General features: G+C 53.4%; 2 protein-coding genes across 2 annotated transcripts; both read left to right on the forward strand.

Annotated features, from left to right (window-relative positions):
- Positions 1 to 492: 492 nt before the first annotated feature.
- LOC113997903 (hydrocephalus-inducing protein-like) lies at positions 493 to 7,157 on the forward strand (the record flags this gene model as incomplete). Its single annotated transcript, XM_039391262.1, has 11 exons — positions 493 to 634; positions 834 to 916; positions 1,885 to 2,459; positions 2,950 to 3,105; positions 3,533 to 3,720; positions 3,901 to 4,083; positions 4,322 to 4,441; positions 5,704 to 5,863; positions 5,959 to 6,131; positions 6,293 to 6,491; positions 7,124 to 7,157. Coding segments are annotated over 10 exons (1,973 nt in total), but the record flags the coding sequence as incomplete, so codon positions are not given.
- LOC113997901 (hydrocephalus-inducing protein homolog) lies at positions 7,037 to 16,882 on the forward strand. Its single transcript, XM_039391263.1, has 16 exons — positions 7,037 to 7,223; positions 7,753 to 7,852; positions 8,045 to 8,213; positions 8,496 to 8,716; positions 9,750 to 9,804; positions 10,418 to 10,622; positions 10,991 to 11,223; positions 11,806 to 11,957; positions 12,722 to 12,917; positions 13,289 to 13,397; positions 13,990 to 14,247; positions 14,562 to 14,598; positions 14,643 to 14,706; positions 15,048 to 15,269; positions 16,422 to 16,582; positions 16,786 to 16,882. The coding sequence occupies exons 1-16, from the start codon at positions 7,037 to 7,039 to the stop codon at positions 16,880 to 16,882; spliced, it is 2,466 nt and encodes an 821-aa protein (XP_039247197.1).
- Positions 16,883 to 18,804: the final 1,922 nt, after the last annotated feature.

Genomic DNA, 18,804 nt, shown 5'->3' on the forward strand with positions numbered 1-18,804 from the left:
CTGCAAGAGAGAAGAGGGCAGCTAAAAAAGAGCGGAAAGGTGAGATATCTCCACCCCTCTCAAATCTCTCTCAAGCCCTCAACCTTAGCTGTGTGTATCTGGGTTTGCAGCAGAGCTTGTAAGAAATCTTTTTATTGATCCTTCCACCTTCTGCCTCAGTGTAGCCAGCACTCAGCTCACAGCTTCTTTACATACAGCAGAGCTGAGGCTGTAAGACTCACCTTAATCTCCATCATTAAAGCTTGGGTGCAAGTGCAAGCTGGCGTGGCTCAGTGACCAGCCCCCAGCCAGCTGTCCACAGCCGTGGTGCACCTGAGCCAGGCCACAGTTTGGGGGGCTGTCTGAATTTTGGAGCGGGGATGTGAGCTCCGCAGTGTCTCCTGTCAGGGTGAGAGGCTGGGTCAGGAAAGAGCTGTGAATCCTCCCAGCTGACCCAGAGCCCCAAGCTCTGCTCGCAGTCACTGATGGCTTCTCTTGTGGTCTGTGCTGAAGCACGGGAGAAGGAAGAAGCTGCCCGGAGAGAGGAAGAACGTCTCTGGGATGTGGATGTGGACGAGTACGAAGCCCTCTCTGAGAAGCAGAAAGCTCTGCTTGATTACAAAATAGAACAAATCAAGCATGAGCAGAAGGAGAGGTAAGTAAACCTCTTCTGGGTTACTCCTCAGGGTAGTGTCCCTGGAGGGTTTCTCTGCTCCAAGGACCTTGGTTGAGCTCAGAGGGGTTCAAGAGCAAAGGCCAGAAGCAGCACAAGGATGGCCAGGTCCAGGTCCCCGGTTCCCAAGAGAGGAAGGACTTTCCTCTGTTGAGATGAGAACATCTTCTCTCCGTTTTAGCCGTGAGCCCTCTGGCTTAGACATGGCCTGCGGGGAGCTGGGCTCTGGGCTTGCCTTGCCACTGCCCACAGAAGTGTCTCGAAGTGCGTGATGTTGGTTCTCATCTTCTTCATCGTCCCCCTTCTTCACCAAACCCGCAGGATTGTGGTGTGGGCTGGTGTGGGACACAGCTGTGCTGGCTTGCTTTAGACCCCGGTCCTGCTCTAGATGAAGTCCTTGCAGTGCTGATGTGCCAGGGCTTTCCTTAGGGTGGAGCACCATCCATAAAAGCTTAGGCTGCCCTTCAGCTGCAGCAGCAGGTGAATCTGGGAGAAGCTCTGGCCCAGCAGGGCAGCCCAGCTCAGGAGGACGCACAGGAAGAGTGTGGAGCTGGGAGGGGAAGCTGCTTAAAGTGAGCCTGTGTTTCAGCACTTCTCTCAGCCCAGGCTGATGTTTGTTGCACTGGGAGGAGATGGTCAGGGCTGCTTCAAATCAGTTCCCAGGACAGACAGCACAAGTGTGCCCCTGGTCACAGCTGTGTTCCAGCAGGAAACCTGGTGATTCAGAGCCTGATTTGCAGGAGGGGACTTCCTGCAGCCTTTGCTTTCTGATTGCTATGATTATTCTCATTAATGAGCAGGCACAGCCCAGGGAGAAGGGAGCTGAAGGAGCCAAGTAAGCATAGGAGGAGGGATAAGTAGGTGTTAGCAATTTATGGGCAGGTCTAAACTGGGAAACCAAGAGAGGAGTAGCATCAGTCATCCCTGCAGAGAGATGGTGGATCAGCCTTTGGCAGCGTGCTGGAGGTGTCCGGGTGAACCTCAGGGGAGAAGCTGCACAATTGATACCTTCTGATGGCAAGGCTTAGGTTTGGCTGGCCCAGGAGGTCGCCTCCCACCCTTCCTCACTTGGGATGTTCCCAAGCTGTCTGGGTTGAGGAAGGTCCACGGAGATGGTCTGACAGTTCTGCCTGGCCTCAGGGTCGAGGAGTGAAGGGTGGAGCCAGCTGGGATTACAGCGAGCCCAGGTTTCTGGTGGTGACTCTCAGGGGTGTTTTCCCTTTGGCTTGCAGAAGGGAGCTGGAGCGACTGGCTCGAGAGCATAAGGAAAGCAAAAAGGCGTCATCACAAGCCTCAGAAAAGCAAGATAAGCTGCAGAACAAGAATGGCCGCTCGGAGAAGATTAAGGTACCCGCAAAAGAGCAGCAGCAGGAAACCAAAAAACCAGAGGTCTGGACAAAGAGCAAAGCAACAGCAGCAGGAAACCAAAATCCCAGAGGTGCCGAGTAAGCGGGACAGGATCTTGGACCTGAGGTTTGACATCTGTGAGTCTTCGCAGAACAGGATCAGACATGTTCTGTCATCCTGGGACAGGGTTCAGGGTATCATGAACCAAGTGCCAGACAAGTCCCAGTCTTCCCCTAAACACAGAGATGAGAAGAAGAGCAGTAAGTCTCCTGAGAAGCCAGAGAAGAATCCTCTGGAAAAACATGGCAGCCACAAGAGTCTTCAGCGGGAAGGGGAAGTTGCAGAAGGCTCAGTCGGAAGCCAGGATGCCGGAGTGCCCTGCTTGGACTTCCACGTCACGTGTCGTGAAAAGGTGTTTAGGAGGATCCTGAAGAGCAAGAAGCTGCCACCACCAAAGCAGGTAAAAGCCTGCAAGGCTCAGATGCTGAACTTGCTGTGGTCTGGGGCCCTGGAACAGTGTGTCCCCCAGGTGATAAGAACACAGAGCCTTGTCAAGGCCACTGATGATGTTCCACAATAGCTCTGCAGTATCTCTGTGGATGGGGAGGTTCTCAGCCTCCCTCAGATGTGTGGAAAGTGGGAGTGCTCTGTGTCCAAGCATTCCATCTGTTCAGAGAGTTTCTCAGTCTGGAAATCATTAAAAATGGTCCCAGGGCAGGGCAGCTCCCAGGCATTGTTCTCTTCAGCTGAGTCACTTGGGAGAGGTTTCTCTCTTGGTCCCACTGTAGGTCCTGCCTCTGCTCTGGAGCCTGCTGACCCGTGGGACATAAAAAAGCACTTGTACTCCATGTAAATCAAAAACTCCACTGCCAAAAGCTCAGGGCCTTTAGGGAAGGAGTGTGAGGATGAAGGTGACAGGAGTATAAACAGGCTTTTCTCTTCTGTTTTAGATCCTGCACTCTCTGGGACTGGGACCTCCCATTCCCCCTGGCTCTCTTTTCTCTGTGGTCCCCTACCCAGAGGAGGACAGAGTCCCCACAGCAACAGAAGACCTCAGACACTTCATCTTTGTTGAACCTGAGGGTGCTGCTGCAGAAGATGATGTGGTGGGTACTCCTTTTGTGCCTTCAGTGAGGGTGCCAGGGCAGGGGACAGGTTGGATGGAAAAGGGTCACCGTGGAGGGGCAGTGAAGACGTGATGGGGCCCCATGTCTGCAGGCATCCTTTCCACCAGGGATGAGAGAAAAGAGATGGCTCTGCTGGAGACACAGAGCAGTTCTGTAAGACAACAGGAAAAAAATCGCTTAAACCCATCAACCCAAGGGTCCTTGGTGGGGAGAGGGTCCTGGGTAAGGGTCTTGCCTTGTCCGAGGCAAGACAAAGGCCAATAAGGAAGACCAAGTCCATGGGCAGTGGTGATTATTTATTCTCTCTCCTGTTGGCTAACAAATCCCCCATTCTGCTTTCCAGGAGGGGCGTGTCTCAGGGCAGGTCTCACCTCTCTCTCCCTTTTCTTTCTCCCCTCATGCCAAGGCCCCAGAGGCAGAGGCACAGGACCACTTGAAGAAGGGGAAAGCCAGACACAAGTCTAGCAAGGAAAAGCCAAACTCCCCCCAGAGCCCGAAAAGTCTCCAGGATCACTCCCCAGAAACACCCAGAAGTTCACCTGAGCCAATGAAAAGCCAACTGCAGAGTGACTCAACCCTCGAGAGACCTGCCAGGTGAGCTGCAGGGGAGGAGGTGATGCCTGTGCTTCACACTCATCTTGCCAAATGAGGTCCATCGTCCTCAGCTCCGCAGCGACCCTCTGCCAGTGCCTCCATGGGATGGCGAGTGCACAGCCCTCCTCCTTGTCTCGTTTACCCCTTAGCAATGTCTGAAGCTTCCCTTTTAACTGCCAGGCTGAGAAGGTTCCGGTGGATCGTTCCTGCCCACGCTGAGGTAGAACTGAAGATCCGCTTCAGCCCCACAGTGCCAGGGCAGTTTGACCAGCTGAGGAACTTTGAGATCCTGGGGTCAAAGCGCCTGTACCAGTTGCCCTGCAGTGCCACTGCCCTGTACCCCAGCATCAGCCAGAACCCACGGTAAGGCTGGGCCACAGGAGCATCCCACACTGCACCCCCGACCTGGGAGCCAGGGCTGCCCCTTGTGACCTTCTGGCTGGGGCAGATGGTGCTGCCTGAGTCACCCAGCATCCCTTCCTCTGCTGGGAGCTGGGAGGCTGAACTGGTACCTCAGCCACCGAGAAGGGTGATGGCTTTCTGACTAGATTTCCTACTTGCAGCATCTCAGAGCTCCTCATTCCCCATTGTCTCTGCCCAGGCTGGTGTTTCCTCGCGGGAGGAAGAGCAAGGAGAAGGAGGACATCATCTCCAAGGAATATGTCATGAGCACAAAGCAGTTCCACTTTGGACCGCTGCTTTGTGGCAAGTCAGGAGAGTGGTATGTGCTCCCTGCTCCCAAGTGAGCATCCCTGTGTGCTGCCTGTACACACTGAGATGTCGGGAGGGGATCTCCAGGGCCTTGTGCTCTCCTGGACACACTTGCAGACACACTGTCCCAGTGGCACAATGCAGGGCAGTCCCGGGCAGAGACCTGGCAGACACATGGGCTTGAGGGAGCACAGATGTGTGAGTGTGAGCAGATAACAGGCAAATGAGCCTTGGAGGAGCTGCTTTGCCAACCTGGTGGGTGCCCTGGTGTCCAGAGCCACCAGAGCTGCTGCTGCCAGCCCGAGGGTGACTTGGGGCAACCTGTGTCCCCTCCACATCTCAGCTCCACCCCTTAGGAAATGAACTTTATGGTGCTTTTTCAAGTGCTTTGAGCTCGACAGGTAGACAAACAAGCAAGTATTCTCTAGATGGTTTTGTAAACCTTTCATTAATCTCTAATAGTAGTGAGATTTTGTGATTTGACCTGCCAATATGTGTGAGTCAGAGGGGAACCTACAGCAGGAATTATGTTTTCCTGAGATTCCATTGCATCCACAGTGCTGGAAAAAGTCTGCCTAAAAGTGTTGTCATTGTAGCTGTTGGCATATTTCTGTTTTTAATGTCACTCTTCTTTTTATTTTTTTAATAACATTTGAAGTTAAGTTCTTGTCTCCATGGGAGCTCTGGAAGGCCAGGCTGATGGATGGTCTGGGATTTCTGTTTGCCTCTTTAGCCCTTTCACTCCAAATTCAGTTGCACACCTCAGGAAGGGTCATTTGTTATCTTTCACATTCCCCTTGGGAACTGATGCTTTTGATTTCTTTCCCTCAGACTTTTGAGCTAACCCATGGTAGTCTGACGACTTTTCTAAAAGAGATAAGCAAAACTCTTTTGCAAACATCTTTTCCAAAGCCTTTCTCTATCCTCTGCAGGGAAGGCACCCAAGAAAGAAGGGGAAAGAACCCTTGTGCCTGGTGTATTGTTGTTTTTCCAGGCACTTTTGAATTTAAATTGTGTGAAACACTCTTGAAATGGCCTGTGCATCGTCACGCTTCTGGGGTGCAGGCACCAGGTATAGGGGCAGGCATCAAAGCCAGGCAAGGATGAGCACATAGACCGTGCCTCGTGCCCCTGACAGGGATCCTTTTTCTTCCCCTGCTTGTTAGACCATGGTCTTCCAGTGCCACCTCCTGCTGCCGGCACACGGTGCTTTCCTCGGTGTGTGGTGAGGGCAACAGTCTCCTCTGCAGCCTTTTCCCCTTCTCTGGACAGGTACAAGGCACAGAACTGCCCCGGCAACAGCGAAAAGTTACCCATCCTCAACGACTCCCCCATGGAGGCAGAGGTGCATTTCTCCTTTGAGAACGACAGCAAAGGAGAGACGTTCCTTTTGGACCCTCCCAGCATGAGGCTGCAGCCCAAAGAGAAGAAGGTAGGAGGCGAGCAGGTAGGGCAGGCACCGCAGAAGTGCCGTTCCTCCTGCTCACAGAGGGCTCTTTGTATTTCTGTTTGTGGGGACGGGTTCAGAAGCTGAGTGTTTGGGCGTACCCGACTTCTGCTGGCCTCCTGGGAGACAGTCTCGTCTGCTGGATCAAGGACAACCCGGAGCCAGCGGTCTTCCGACTGTGCTGCCAAGGGGTGCAAGTGAAGCTGGGGGTCAGCCCCCAGGAGCTGCATTTCAACAAGATACTTCTGCACAGGTCAGTCATCCCACGACTGAGGGCACTCCAAGGCTCATGACAAAGAGAAGAGGTTTGACTCTGGTTCCAGAGGCTCAGATGGAGCTGCTTTGAGCCGCATTCAGTGGCCAGGCTGGTGTGACCACCGAGCACTGACGCTGAGTGTCTTCCTGTCTCTGCAGGACTGACACCCAGACCCTGGTCCTGAGAAACGACAGCCCACTGCCCATGGCGTGGCATCTCAGTGGGCTGGACGACCTTGGAGATGATTTTTCTGTATCGCAAGGCAGGGGCATCGTTGGGCCCCGCACAGACTTTGAGGTGAAGCTGGATTTCAAGGCCGAGAAGATTGGCATCACAAATAAGATGATCTGACTAGAGGTGAGAGGGACTTGGGCCTTCCTGGCAGAGCAGAGCAGAGCAAGCAGCCGTGTGCTGTTAGGGACAGAGTCAGGGAGAGCTGCACCTGACAGACACGGGGGTGCTGTGGCCCCAACTTCTGCCTCTGTGCTGGGTTAGCCGGGTGCCCAGGCTCTGCATCCAGAGCCTGTAGCACAGCCACCTTGCTGCTGTGCAGGCTTGAAGGCTGTTGTTTGGTTGTACAGACCAGCATTCGCTCTGCACCCTTTCTGGGATTTTGTTCCCTGTGGTTTAGAGGCTGCATTTCAGCAAACATGCGAGGTGATTGAAGAGGAGGGCGCTAATTGTCAATGCCACCTGCTCTGGGACACCTCGCATTTCTTGTGGTTGTGTTTACAGCCCTGGCCCTCTCAAGGGTGCTTTAGCAGCACCATTCCCTGCTGTGGGAGTGCAGAATTGGGCTGATAAGGTTTCCTACTGCAGCGGAATCCCGCCGGGGCAGCCTGTGAGATGAACAGGTTAAGAAAACTTGGGAGTCCACAAACACTTGTCAAGCCAGGGAGGCCATGGGGGAAGCAGCTGGCAGAGACAAGGACTTAGAGGTTGTCTTCCAAAAGAATGGTCTAAGCAGTGTTTGTTTCTTGCTGCCTCAGGTTTCAGATACAGAAAACATCCTGGGCATTGTTCAAGCTGAAACCATCAAAGTCTCTGTGGAGGTCTACGATGTTAATCTGAGCATCAACATGCCTGAAGGTCAGTGGATGCCTCCCAGACAACACAGTCCAGATGCATTTTACTACCTTGGCAGGTGGGCAACCAAAGCCCTTGGGAGGGGATGGCATATCAGGCAAGGGTGGCACAGATCCATAAAGCACAGACCTTGCAAGCTGCGTGAAGTAAAGCACTGTCAGGGCACCAACAGCCTTGAGTCTCTCCCGTCTGAACTTGGAAATGTGCAGCTCCATGTGCAGATTGCATTTGGTGCTTTGAAACAACAGTCATCTGAACAGGCAGTTGGCTCAGCAGAGCACATAAAGTAGCTGGATTTGTGCTTGGAAGCAAGGAAATGGAAACCAAGCTCCTGGGCTTCTACCCTGCAGATACTAGAGTGAGAAGAGAAAGGGCAGCCAAGTAGCTAGAGAACGCTTCCGAGAAGGGACACTTGCTGAAGAGGGTTTTGTGCCATCCAAGAACTCCAACTGTGTAGCTTGTGAGCTGGTGTGCTCTGCAGCAGCTCACAAATATTCACCACTTCTTACCTCGCTCTGTGGGTTTTCTGCAGGTCCAGATGGTAGCTTGGAATTTGGAACCATTAATGTCCTGGATAATAAGCAGCAAGTCCTGAGTCTGCAGAACAAAGGCTTATATGACATTGAGTACAGGTGAGTCCAGCTGCCTGGTGCTGAGCTTTTCCTCAGGCTCCCAGGCCTGCGTTCTCCCTCTGTCCATGGCTAGAACCTGTTCCCATGCTGCTCCCTTTTCTTTTTTTTCTGGTCCTATGCAAAGTGCTGGCTGTGCTGGTGGCACCTGTGCTTTCAACTGCAGAGGTCATCATTCTTTCCCTTTCTCCACAGTTTCAAGCTGACCACTGGAAGTGCCAAGAGGGGTGACTTGGAATCTCCCTTCACTGTCCGGCCGCAGGGGGCTGTGCTGAAAGCCTCCCGGCCACCTGTGAAAGTTGAGGTCCTCTTCCACCCCACGACTGAAGTGTTTCTCAAGAGCAAACCCATCCTGCTCTGCCAGGTGAGCTGCCTGGGCCCGGTTGTGTTAGCACAGTGTGTCTTGGGAGCATAAGCAGAAGTGTCTTGTGCAAAGCAGGCTTTAGCTGGGGCATCCTCTCTCCTACACACACAAACAGAGACTTCCAAAACCATTTGGGAGGCTTTGTAAGAGAGTTGGAGATCTGGCTCTGGAAGAGGCCTTTAAAAAGGGAGGGTGAGCTGCTGGAGGCCTGGGGTGGGGTCAGGGGACAGGGGTAGAGGCTGGCCTCTCTGCTGTGTTTACCAGCCCCTCCTCTGGTTGCAGGTCATTGATCTCAAATCGGGTCAAGGAGGCGAGACCGTTGCCACCATCCCAGTGAGGGTGTCGGCGAGAGCTGTGTACAGCAAGGACAGCATCGAGCCTGCCTCGCCCATCGACTTTGGTGCCATGGTTAAGGGCACCAAGAAGAGACAGGTCTTAATTGTAGAGAACAAAGGCGCCCTCAACTTCAAATTCCTCATCCACCGAGCACCTCCACTGCAAAGGTAAGAGAAGACCTGCCCCAGCCGTTCTGTCTGAGGAGGCACCACCACACAGCTGGTTGTGTGACAGGCAGTGATGCCAATTTTATGCCCCCAATAAGGCACGGACGGAGTAACTGCTCAGAGACAAAGTTTGTAGCCTTTAAACAGGAGGTATGTTTTATTCACGGTGCCGGGAAGCAGCCAGGTCTCCCTGGGGAAACTGCTTCGATCCAGCAACTCACAGCTGGTCTTTTTATACAATTTTTGTCAAGTAATTACATCATACCTCATGAATATGCATAATATTGCGACATACATTTTTAATATTCATAACAGGCGGAGTCTAGGCGGAGTTAGAGGTGTGGTCTTCAATTTGGGGAGAATCTGGGAGGGTCGTTCCTGTTCTTCAGCCTCATGAGTCCCCGGCCCTCCTCCCATCACCATCACGAACTTCTGTGAACCTTCCTACTTTGGCTACCTTTCTAGCTTATTTGGTGGAGGTTCCTGATATCTTGGCAAGGATGCCTGGGTTTTAGCTCATCCTCTTTCCTTATCAGCCTTTGTTTTCATTCTATATACCAATTTTAGCCTCTTAGTTCCTTCTGTTTTCCTGAGTACATATGTTTCTGTTCTTTTGTGTCAATGTATCCTGCATTCTTTAATGAGTTATGGCCTCTGCTGTCTCTAAGACTACATTCTTTGTGCTTCTGCTAAAATCTATATTCTGAATTTAACTCTCTGCTTTTCGTATGGTTATATAACAATTGCTCTCTAGGCCTTGCCTGGCTTCAGCAGCCAGACCTGGGTTATTGTCCATTTGGATTGCTGGCTTGGGAAGAGGGAGCAAAACAACACCTCAGTATCCCCATGTGTGGGACAAAGCTGGTGACAGAGCTGCTCTGTCCATGAGCTGCAGCAATGGGTGCTGCAGGCAGCTCTCCGGGGGCCATCGGGAGCGGGAAGGCTTTCCTGCATGGGGAGGAAGGCCAGTTTTGGCCTCAGACAAAGGCAGGGGAGCTCAGCAGAGACAGATGTCTCTGCTTTCTCCTCTCAGTTCACAGCAAGAGGAATCTGCCCCCTCGGTCAGGGAAAGAAAACGCTCCACACAGGTGGGTGGCTCCTGCTCCTGCCCAGCGTGTGCTGCTGCAGGGGATGGGGGAGGATGCAGCTGTGCCCAGGCTGGGGGTAGGACAAGGTCTGCGGGATGGAGAGTCCATTATCTGCTCAGTTCCACTGACAGTCCCATGCTCTGGCTCTGACCTGCAGTTGTGGGGTCAAGAGAGGGGAGCAGGTCCTGTGTTTGGTGGCTGCTAGCCAGCACAGATCTGTGAACACCACAGGAGCAAACTGTCCCCATCTGAACTCCCAATCCATAGAGCACTGACAGCTCTGCTTTTTCTTCTTCCCAATCCCCTCCCTCTCTCCCGGCATTTCTCTCAGTCCTTTCTGCTCTCCTGTACCCCTGGAGGTTGAAGGATCCCAGCTACCACCTCCATTTTCTTCACCCCAACTCCTTTCTCTCTGCCACTCGGGACAGACTTGCAGCTCCTCCTGGCTTGTTCATCTCATCCTGGGGCTGCCTTTGGGCCGTGGAGTCATCCTTCCCTGCCCTGCCACTGGGTGCTCGGGCCCAGCTGGAGGCCAAGGCGTGGCATCCTCCTTGCTGGGGGTGTTCAGGGTACGGCTGTTGGGCATCAGCCTGTCCTGGCGCTCTTTCTGCAGGCTCAGCTCACTGCAGGCGTGTTCACGGTGTCCCCTTGCTCCGGCTCCGTCGGTCCTGGGGGCCAGCAGAAGATCACAGTGGATTGCAGCCCAGGAGCAGAGGGGAAATGCGAGGAGCAGCTGTACATTGACATCAGCAACAGAGACCCCAAGGACAATCCCCTCGGCATTCCCTTTACCCTGACTGCCGAGTCCTGCCTCCCAGGTACGTGCTGTCCACAGGTTGCCATGGGCAGTCCTGCTGCTGATCAGCACCTAAACTTGCTACTTGGATAGAGAGGCACCTGGTCCTGAAGTCCCACCTTAAAATCCTCAGAGGCTGCAGTCCTTTTTGAGTCCACCAGTGGGGAGAGGCTGGGAGGGATGTGTGGAAGCATAAAAGGAAAGCAGTGCCCTTTAAGACTGAGGTTGACTGAGCTCCATCCTCACTGACTGAGCTCTCTCATCCAAGGCTGGGTTTTGCAGTCACCTGGACAGAAAGGGCTTATCAAGCCTTCTGAGAGGCCAGCTGGGTCCAGGTGAATTCAGCAAAGAGGTTCTCCAGCCTCAGCCCTTCCTCTGGTCTGTCTGCAGCGCTTGTTGAAGACGTCACGTCCATCTTTGAGCAGTACCCGATCCACAGCAACGTCAATCTCCGCCAGACGTTACAGTCGGTGCAAGGCAACGGTGTGTTCATCAGAGATGATAACAAATTCATCTTCACCAAAGTTCAGGTTGGGCAACGGGCCACGGCTCGCTTCAAGATCTCTAATGGCAGCAGTGTCCCATGTGACGTGGTCCTCTCCATCAAAGCCTTGCCTGGAGAGGTAAGAACAAGAGGCCAAGGTGAGCGCTGCTCTCTAAAGGCCATGTGAGAGCCTGCCTTGTTCTCCAGAGTCATTGCGTTCTCTGGCCCAGCTGGACCAGTCCAGCTCAGTGCAGGTCAAACTGCAGGGCAGAGCAGCAATGCCAGGGGGGCACTTGCATTGAATTCCACATCTCTCAAGCAAATTTTGGCTCACGCTTCTGGGTCTTTGGTGGGAATCCTTCTGAACATCTCTCGAAAGCACACTCAGAGAGGGGCTGTTACGGACCGATGGGGCAGAGCTCAAAGCAGAGCATTTCCTGGCTTTTCCTTCTCTTGAAAGGCCAGTCCGGGGTTATTTGAGGGGTTTCTGTGCCATCCCAACCTCCCACATGTGCTGGGGTGGCTGCCCAGCCCTCAAAGCAAGCTTTTGCTCGCCTGGGCATTGGCGCAAGGTCAGCATCCCCTGGCATGGAGGGAGCCTGCCCAGGGAAGCATGAAGCAAGACAGGCTGTCTGGGGCTGTTCCCAGGGATGCATCTAGGAATGTACTGGGTCACATTGAAAGATGTGACACTAACACTGCACTGTGGGTTCCCCCCAAGCCTCACAGCCTCATCAGCAACATCTTCAAGCTGGATCCTGTCGAGATGAGCATTCCTGGCTTATCCCACGCCTTTGCTACAGTGACCTTCACTCCAGAACAAAAGGAGGACTACCAGTGCACTTTCACAGCTTCCCTTGTTAGCCCAAAAAGGTAGTGACCCTGTGAAGTATTGGGGGGACCGTTCTGGTAGCTGCCTCTCCTCTTGGTGCCTCTAATGCTTTCAGTGCCCTTAGGCAGAGTACCTGGCATGAGATGATGTAGGGGGCATTAAGCATTAGGCAGAGCAGAGCAGGAAAATGAGGAGGATACTTCAGGCTGTGTGAGGGACTCTGAAGAGAGGGCCTCAGGTAGCCAGCTGGAAGTTACTGACAAGTGCAACAGCTGAGCTGGGGCTTTCCAAGGACAAAGGCTCAGATGAAGCAGTTTCTGTGCCAGCAAGTCAAGATTTCCTCCTTATTTGTGTAAAAGGAAGTGATCCTGTGTGGTTTCCAGGCATACATTAAGCTATTTTTATATCAGGGGAGTGACTGGAGCTCTTACCAAAGAGAAGCCCAGTTCCTCTCCCTGGCACCTGTGTACTGGGGCTCTGACCTGCCCTTCCCCAAGCCTTTAGTGGCTGAATTGGAACAGGGAAGTCAGCTTTCTGCCCTAACAAGCAATTCCTTCTTTAGGATCCTTGGAAATAATCTTTACTGACGGTGCTGTTGGTTTGGTTTTCCCTTCTTGCTTTCGTACTGTTCTCATGGTGTGCTTTTGCTTGTTGCATGTCTCCTATCACTGCAGCCAGAGGATTTGCCATGTCTCATCTGGTGCCTCGTTATTTATCTGCTGTACGGCATGATTCAAATGAGGGAAATTATTTAGAACTGTTATTCTGGAAGGCTCTGGCTGAAATGGTTTCTGTGCCTCTCCAGCAGCTCCGTGAAGATGAAACCCCAACAGCTGACCTTCACTGCCAGTGGAGAGGGGCACGTGCCTCAGGTGACAGTCGAGTGCCCGGGCCTTCGGAGTAAGAGAGGAACCCCTGTGCTGCGCTTCAGGAGGCTCCTGCTGGGGGATTCACAGACACTCCCCCTGGTCCTTCGTAACAATGGCATCATACCCACAAAGGTAAGGACCTGCTCGGGGAATGCTCTGGGCTGGGAACAAGTGCTTGTCCCGTGGAGGAAAGGTCCCAAAAAATGTGATTTTCTGTCCAGTCTTTCCTCGTCAGTTGAACACAAGACAAGAAAGGTGGTGGGGTGTTTTTCCCCCATCTCCCAGCTCACATTTTGTTCTCATGTGGGCGTGTGTGACGTCCCAGTTCCATGAGATTGCATTTGATAGTGGTTGACTTCACGTAACCTTTGTGCTGGGCGCTGTGTTTGAGGTGGGGAGGTGGTCTGGGTTCCCCGTGCTGGACCAGCGGCCGTACGGGCTCAACCCCCGTGCCAGCCTCTACTCACACCAATGTCATTGTGCTCCGTGTTCCCTTTTCTCAGTTCACAGTTCATATCATGGACGACAAGGGAGTTTTCTTTATGAAAGGCAGGCAGTCCGCACTCCGTGCCTTCCACATTGCAGACATGGAAAAGGACTCCACTGGAAAAGGTAAATTCATTAACTGTGCAGCGTGATCATTCACAGAGGGAAAAGGTGTGCCCTGTTCTTGGCTTGTCTAAGCAGCAGCCACATGTTAGACATAGTTTCTTTCCTTGGTCTCTCTGTCCCCCGAGCTTTTCTTGTGGACTCCTTGCAGGGTTTCCTCCTGGCAAGTTGTAGGAAGTTTTTGTTCTTCGAGACACGGTGGGTTGAGCTGTGGGGGACTATCACCACCTCAGTGGACTGGCTGAGGTCTTTGCTGCGTGTGGGAAGGTACCAGCCTGAAGGGAGGCAGCCCTTGAGCACACAAGCCAGCCAGCAGAAGCCAAAACCACTCCTTGGCTCAGCCTTCTGTATGGCAGGAGCTGGCTGGAAGCAGATGGAATGAGGGCTGGGCGTTAACCTGAGGTTAAGCCGCTTAAGTGGTGATATGTGTGATGGTGGCATAGTCTTGTGAACACAGGAAGAGGGTCTGGAACCACTGGTGAGAGAACCTGTGCTTAGAAGCAACTGATTCCAACCTCTTATTCCTCGTATACCCCAGGGAAGTATTTCCTCTGGACAGCTCTATCACTTAACTCTGATTCCCATTGCCGTGCAGCCAAGAAGCGTCCCGAGAAGCCTGACCTGCTCCTGGAACACGGGCAATCAGCAGAGTTTGACGTGTTTTTCAAACCCACCCTGGCCCAACGTCTGAAAGGGAAGATCCGTGTGCCAGTGTCAGGCAACAGTGAGATCGACATAGAGCTGGTGGGTGAAGGCCACAATGATGACTTCACCCTTGATAACCTCCCTGGACTAGCAGAAGACAGCCAGGAGAGCAATGCTGAGGGCAATCTGGAGGACGACATCATTGAGGGTAAGAGAGGAGAGGCTGCCAAGGTAGAGCGAGGAAGAGGAAAATGTCTGATCATGTGTGTCCTCTCTCTAGCCAGGGCTGGGCTGTCACCCACTGGACTTGGGGGCCTGTGAGCTTGCCAGCCATGCACACAGAGCAGTGTGTGCTGTGCTGCTTGTCGCTGGGCACAGGCACAGCCACGGGCTTGGGGACCTCCCAGAGGGAGGGAGGGAGGCTTGGAGCAAGGAAGAGCTGAACATACACGTGTCTCTGAAAGTGAGGGGGGTGGATGGACCTCACTGCATGCTGAGATCTCTTGCTCTCCTTCTTCACAGCTGTCAGAGCGAATCACATAAGTTTAGGGATTGTGCAGTCAGGGAGCTCTTCGACAAGACCTTCACAGTCACCAACCGCAGCAAGGAGGAGGTGATGTGGTTTGAGTGGCTGCTGGCAGATGCCCTGTTCCAGTTCTCCCCCAAGGTGAGCTGGGACAGCCCTGCCTTTCTCAGTTGCTCAGGCCCTTTCCTGGTGTTCCTGGGAGCTGGCAGGGAGTCACCACATTCCAGTGAGAGCCCGTTCCAGTGCCATGCAGGAGATGCAATCCCTGTCTTTGCTGGGGCAGGGCTGTCAGCCCAGCAGAAAAGGCTCCGCGTTCTGGGAGGTGGCACCTTCTGTTCATATTTTGCTCTGTCAAATCTCACATAAATCCTCACTGAGGTGCTGATTCCCAGCACAGCTGCTCGCCATATCAGTCCCTTTTGCTGTCAGTGCTGCCCTTGCCAGTGATTCCAGTTTGGTCTTGACTCTCTGGTTCTCCCTAGGTGGGACACCTCCAGCCTGGCTGTGCCAAGAATATCAGAGTGACCTTGAAATCCAAGGTCCCGGTCACCATCAAAAGGCCCTCTGTGAACTGTAAGGTGGCCAAGATCAAATACCAGCTGCCACCAGAGGAGGTTTACGACTGGGACGACAGAATGCGCACTGAGAAGTGGGAGGATACCACCGAGAGACTCCCGGGAGCCCGCTGGCCTTTGAAGCGGAGGGTAAGAAGCACAGCAGCAAAAGCTCACCGAGCTGCTGCAAAAGGACCTGCCGACAGCAGCAGAGCACCAGCGCTGCTGGCAGAGCAGCTCCTGCCTCCCCTGGGCATTGGCTCCAGCCGGGAGGTTCACCAGCAGTGCCTTTTGGGGAGAGGCGGATGCGCAGTGAGCGGGTGGGCTCACACCACAGGGGAAGCCTTTGGGCAAGAGACCTTTATCCACACGCAAACTGCCGGTCTGTGCCACGAGCCGAGTGTTGCAGCCCGTGTTGAGTGGGAGGTCACGTTTGATTTTATCCCATTTGACAGTGTTAAAGTCTCTTCATCTGAATTGGTGCCTTGTCACCCACAAAGAGTTAATTCCACTGCATTCTGTCTCTTGTTCTGAAGGGGAAAGCAGCACAAGTGCTCTTGTGCTTACACCGGTGAGCTCCGAGCTCTGCCTACACCGACACCAGAGATTTTGGTTGTGGCCTCTGTATTGTGGGGGATATCTCATTATGGAGCAGCCCAGGCCCTGTGTGATAGTACGCAGGAGTCTGGGGAAGCATCATCTCCAGAAAGTCTTGCTTTTTCTATCATTATTGCCAAGCACACTTATCTTGGTGAAGGTTCTTTCTGAGTTTCTGAATCATTGTGAGGCCTGTAAACCCAACTTCCCCAGCAGGGCATCAGCAGTTGGAGACTTTCCCAGTGAGATCATTCACATCCCAAAATGCCCACAGCCAGCTCCCACCCCACATGTGCCATCTGGAGAGCACTTTCTCCTAAGTCAAGAAGGAAAAAGTTCTTTCCAGGACTAGTCAGTCTTGGGCTTCTCCATCCACAGGGCTCCAGCAGGGGAACTTAATCCTCATGTCGAGACCTGCTGGATTTATAGGGGACCAGGGAAAAGGTCAGAGGCTCTCCAGGGTTGAAGCGCAGGGACTGACAGCTGGCCATAGTCCCCAGGGGTGTATTAATAGCCATGGTGGTGACTGCTTTGATCAGTGGGTAGAAACCAATGCTGTAGTACACCAGTCCAATTTTGTCATCTTTCCAGGCAAATAAACCTGAATGTCCTTTCTATGCGGCCAAGTTTGGAGGCCAAAAGGTTTCCCTGCTCAGCCTGGCTTTCTGGGCTCTGCTCAGTGATTCTTCCCTCCTCTGCCTGCAGGTGGTCAAGGCAGTCCCGGAACCACCTCACACCATCGTGGAGAGGAGCAGCCACGAGGTCGAGCTTGTCCTCAGTGCTCAGGTTGACTACGCCGAGTTCAAACTGGACACGGTCGAGGTTCAGCTGAAGCAGACTGAGCTCTTCCAGACAGAGATAAGCACGTGAGTGCTGGGCACCGTGTTGGCCCTTTCCTCCTAAACTTCCAGACTTTGAAATACTTTGTTTGGGCCACCCAGGGCAGCAATTCTGAACGTGGCAGAGTTGCCTGGGGAAGGTGGTACCAGGAGCCCACCAGACAGTGTTACTTTAGTACTTGCTTTTTATTCCTCCTCCTTGTTTTTCAGTTTCCGGATGTCCAATACAGGGAATGTAGCCCTGAAATACTGCTGGGAGGAGAATCTGGAGGAGGAAATACCATCAAAGAGTTCTGGGAGGCCGTTCTCGTCCACTCAGACACGTAAGTGTTTGGCTCTGGGTGGTGCCTGGGCCATTTCAGTTGGTAGCTGAGGGCCTGGGGAGAAGACCCTGCCACTTCACCCCAAAACATTAATTGCTTTTTCATCCCTGTCCTGGCAGGGACCTGCAGCCCGTGGAGAGGGAAGCCCAGGCTGGAGCAGGTTTTTCCCAGGTAGGACTCATGGCCCCTGTGGGGGACCCACACCGGTACAGCTCATCCGTGAGGGACTGACCCCATGGAGGAGTGACCCACGGGACAGCAGGTTGGGAAGAGCTGCTGCCCGAGGGATGGACTCACGCCGGAGAGGTCCATCAAGGACTGTCTCCCGTGGGAGGGACCCCACGGGAGCAGGGGAAGGACTCCAACTCCTCTCCCTGAGCAGCGGCAGAAACAACTGACCGTGACCCCCATTCCCATCCCCTCCCATCTCCCTGCTGGGGGGGAAGAGGGAGAACATGGAAGGAAAGGGGGGGGAAGGTGTTTTTAAGACTGTTTTATTTCTCACTCTTTGGCTCTTATCCTGTTAGTAATAAATATAAGTACTATCCCCACTTGGAGTCTTGTTTTGCCCGTGAAGGTGATCAGTCACTGACCTCTCCCAGCTCTTATCTCTACTCAGGAATTCTTAGCTGGTTTTTTTCTCTGTCCTCTGTCCAGTTGCAGAGGGAGAGTGAGAGAGTGGCTTTAGTGGGTACCTGGTATCTGGCCAGGGTCAACCCACTACAAGAATATAAAAAGAAGTAATTTTTTTGGCCTTGTTCTGATGCAGTTAAGGAGCTGGAAAACCAAGACTGGTGCAGGGAGGTCCAAAGCATGGCTTTGGGTCTGGATGATGGAGACATCACATTTAGAGGGAGACAGACTCTGCCGTTGCTTTCCTAGACTTTGTCCCACCTTAATGGTGTTTTTCCACCCACAGCAGCATTGCTGGGAGATGTTGCAGTGGCACATCCCCCCTTCTCTGCCAGGGCAGCATCGTGGCCCTTCCCACCCCACCATGGATTTTCCATTCCTGTGGCAGGGACTTGTCCCCACCTGATATCCGAATGGGAAATGCAACTCCTGGGGGTGGCTTTCATGGTTCCACCACAGGCTGGCACAGATTCTGATCCAGCTTTGAGAAATTGTGTGGTCTACGTGTTCTGGATAAAGCTGTCCCACCTTTGCACGTTATGACCCGAGGGAGTTTCGGTGGCCAGTTCGTGTATCAAAAGCACTCAGTACTAAAATGTACCAAGTTGCACCTGTGGACAAATCTGCACGAGCTCAATGCCCTGCGTACCCACACAGGCTTTTCTGTCTCGAATCCTGCTCATTGCGTGCCTGAGACTGGATTTATTTCAGCAGCTAAATGGTTCACTGGAGGACTAATTGGCTCTGAGAGCTCCAGTCCTTTGTGACAGATTATTAACCCTTCCCCCTTCATTATAAAAACATGAACTGTAGAGAAACCAAATACCACAGGGCTCCTGCGCCGAGCCCGTCAGTGCTCCCGGCTCGGTGTTCAGCACAGAAAGTCCCTTTTATATTTGGGAAGCGGAGGGAGAAAATTCTGGAAGCGCGAGAACGCGGCGATAGCTGGGATGAACTGGGAGCCCTTAGGAAAGGACTGGGAGGTACTGGGATAAACTGGGAGCCCCGAGGAAGGAACCGGGGCTCTCCCGCCATTTGCGTAGCGCTGAGGGCAGGGCGCTTACGCCATTTGCGTAGACTAACGCAGTTTACGTAGCGCCCCTCCCTTGCCGTTACCGGCGCCCCCTTACGCCGTTTGCGTAGGGCTGTGGGCAGCGGCGTTAGGAGGGGACTGGGATGGACTGGGAGCCCTTAGGGAGGGACCGGGACAAAGTGGGAGCCCTTTGGAGAGGACTGGGATGAAGTGGGAAAGGTCCGCGAGCCCTCAGGAAGCCACCGTGGCCCTCCCGTCAC

The sequence above is a fragment of the Pipra filicauda genome, unplaced genomic scaffold (assembly GCF_003945595.2).
Source record: "Pipra filicauda isolate LSUMZ 115617 unplaced genomic scaffold, ASM394559v2 scaffold926_size50673_pilon, whole genome shotgun sequence".
Taxonomy (NCBI): Eukaryota; Metazoa; Chordata; class Aves; order Passeriformes; family Pipridae; genus Pipra; species Pipra filicauda.

Excerpts from the sequence above, each read along its gene's own strand:
- LOC113997901 (XM_039391263.1), top strand. The coding sequence starts at position 7,037 with ATGGGGGAAGCAGCTGGCAGAGACAAGGACTTAGAGGTTGTCTTCCAA. Across the intron at positions 10,623-10,990 it reads TGCCGAGTCCTGCCTCCCAG|CGCTTGTTGAAGACGTCACG; the intron begins GTACGTGCTGTC and ends GTCTGTCTGCAG. Across the intron at positions 13,398-13,989 it reads AAAGGACTCCACTGGAAAAG|CCAAGAAGCGTCCCGAGAAG; the intron begins GTAAATTCATTA and ends ATTGCCGTGCAG.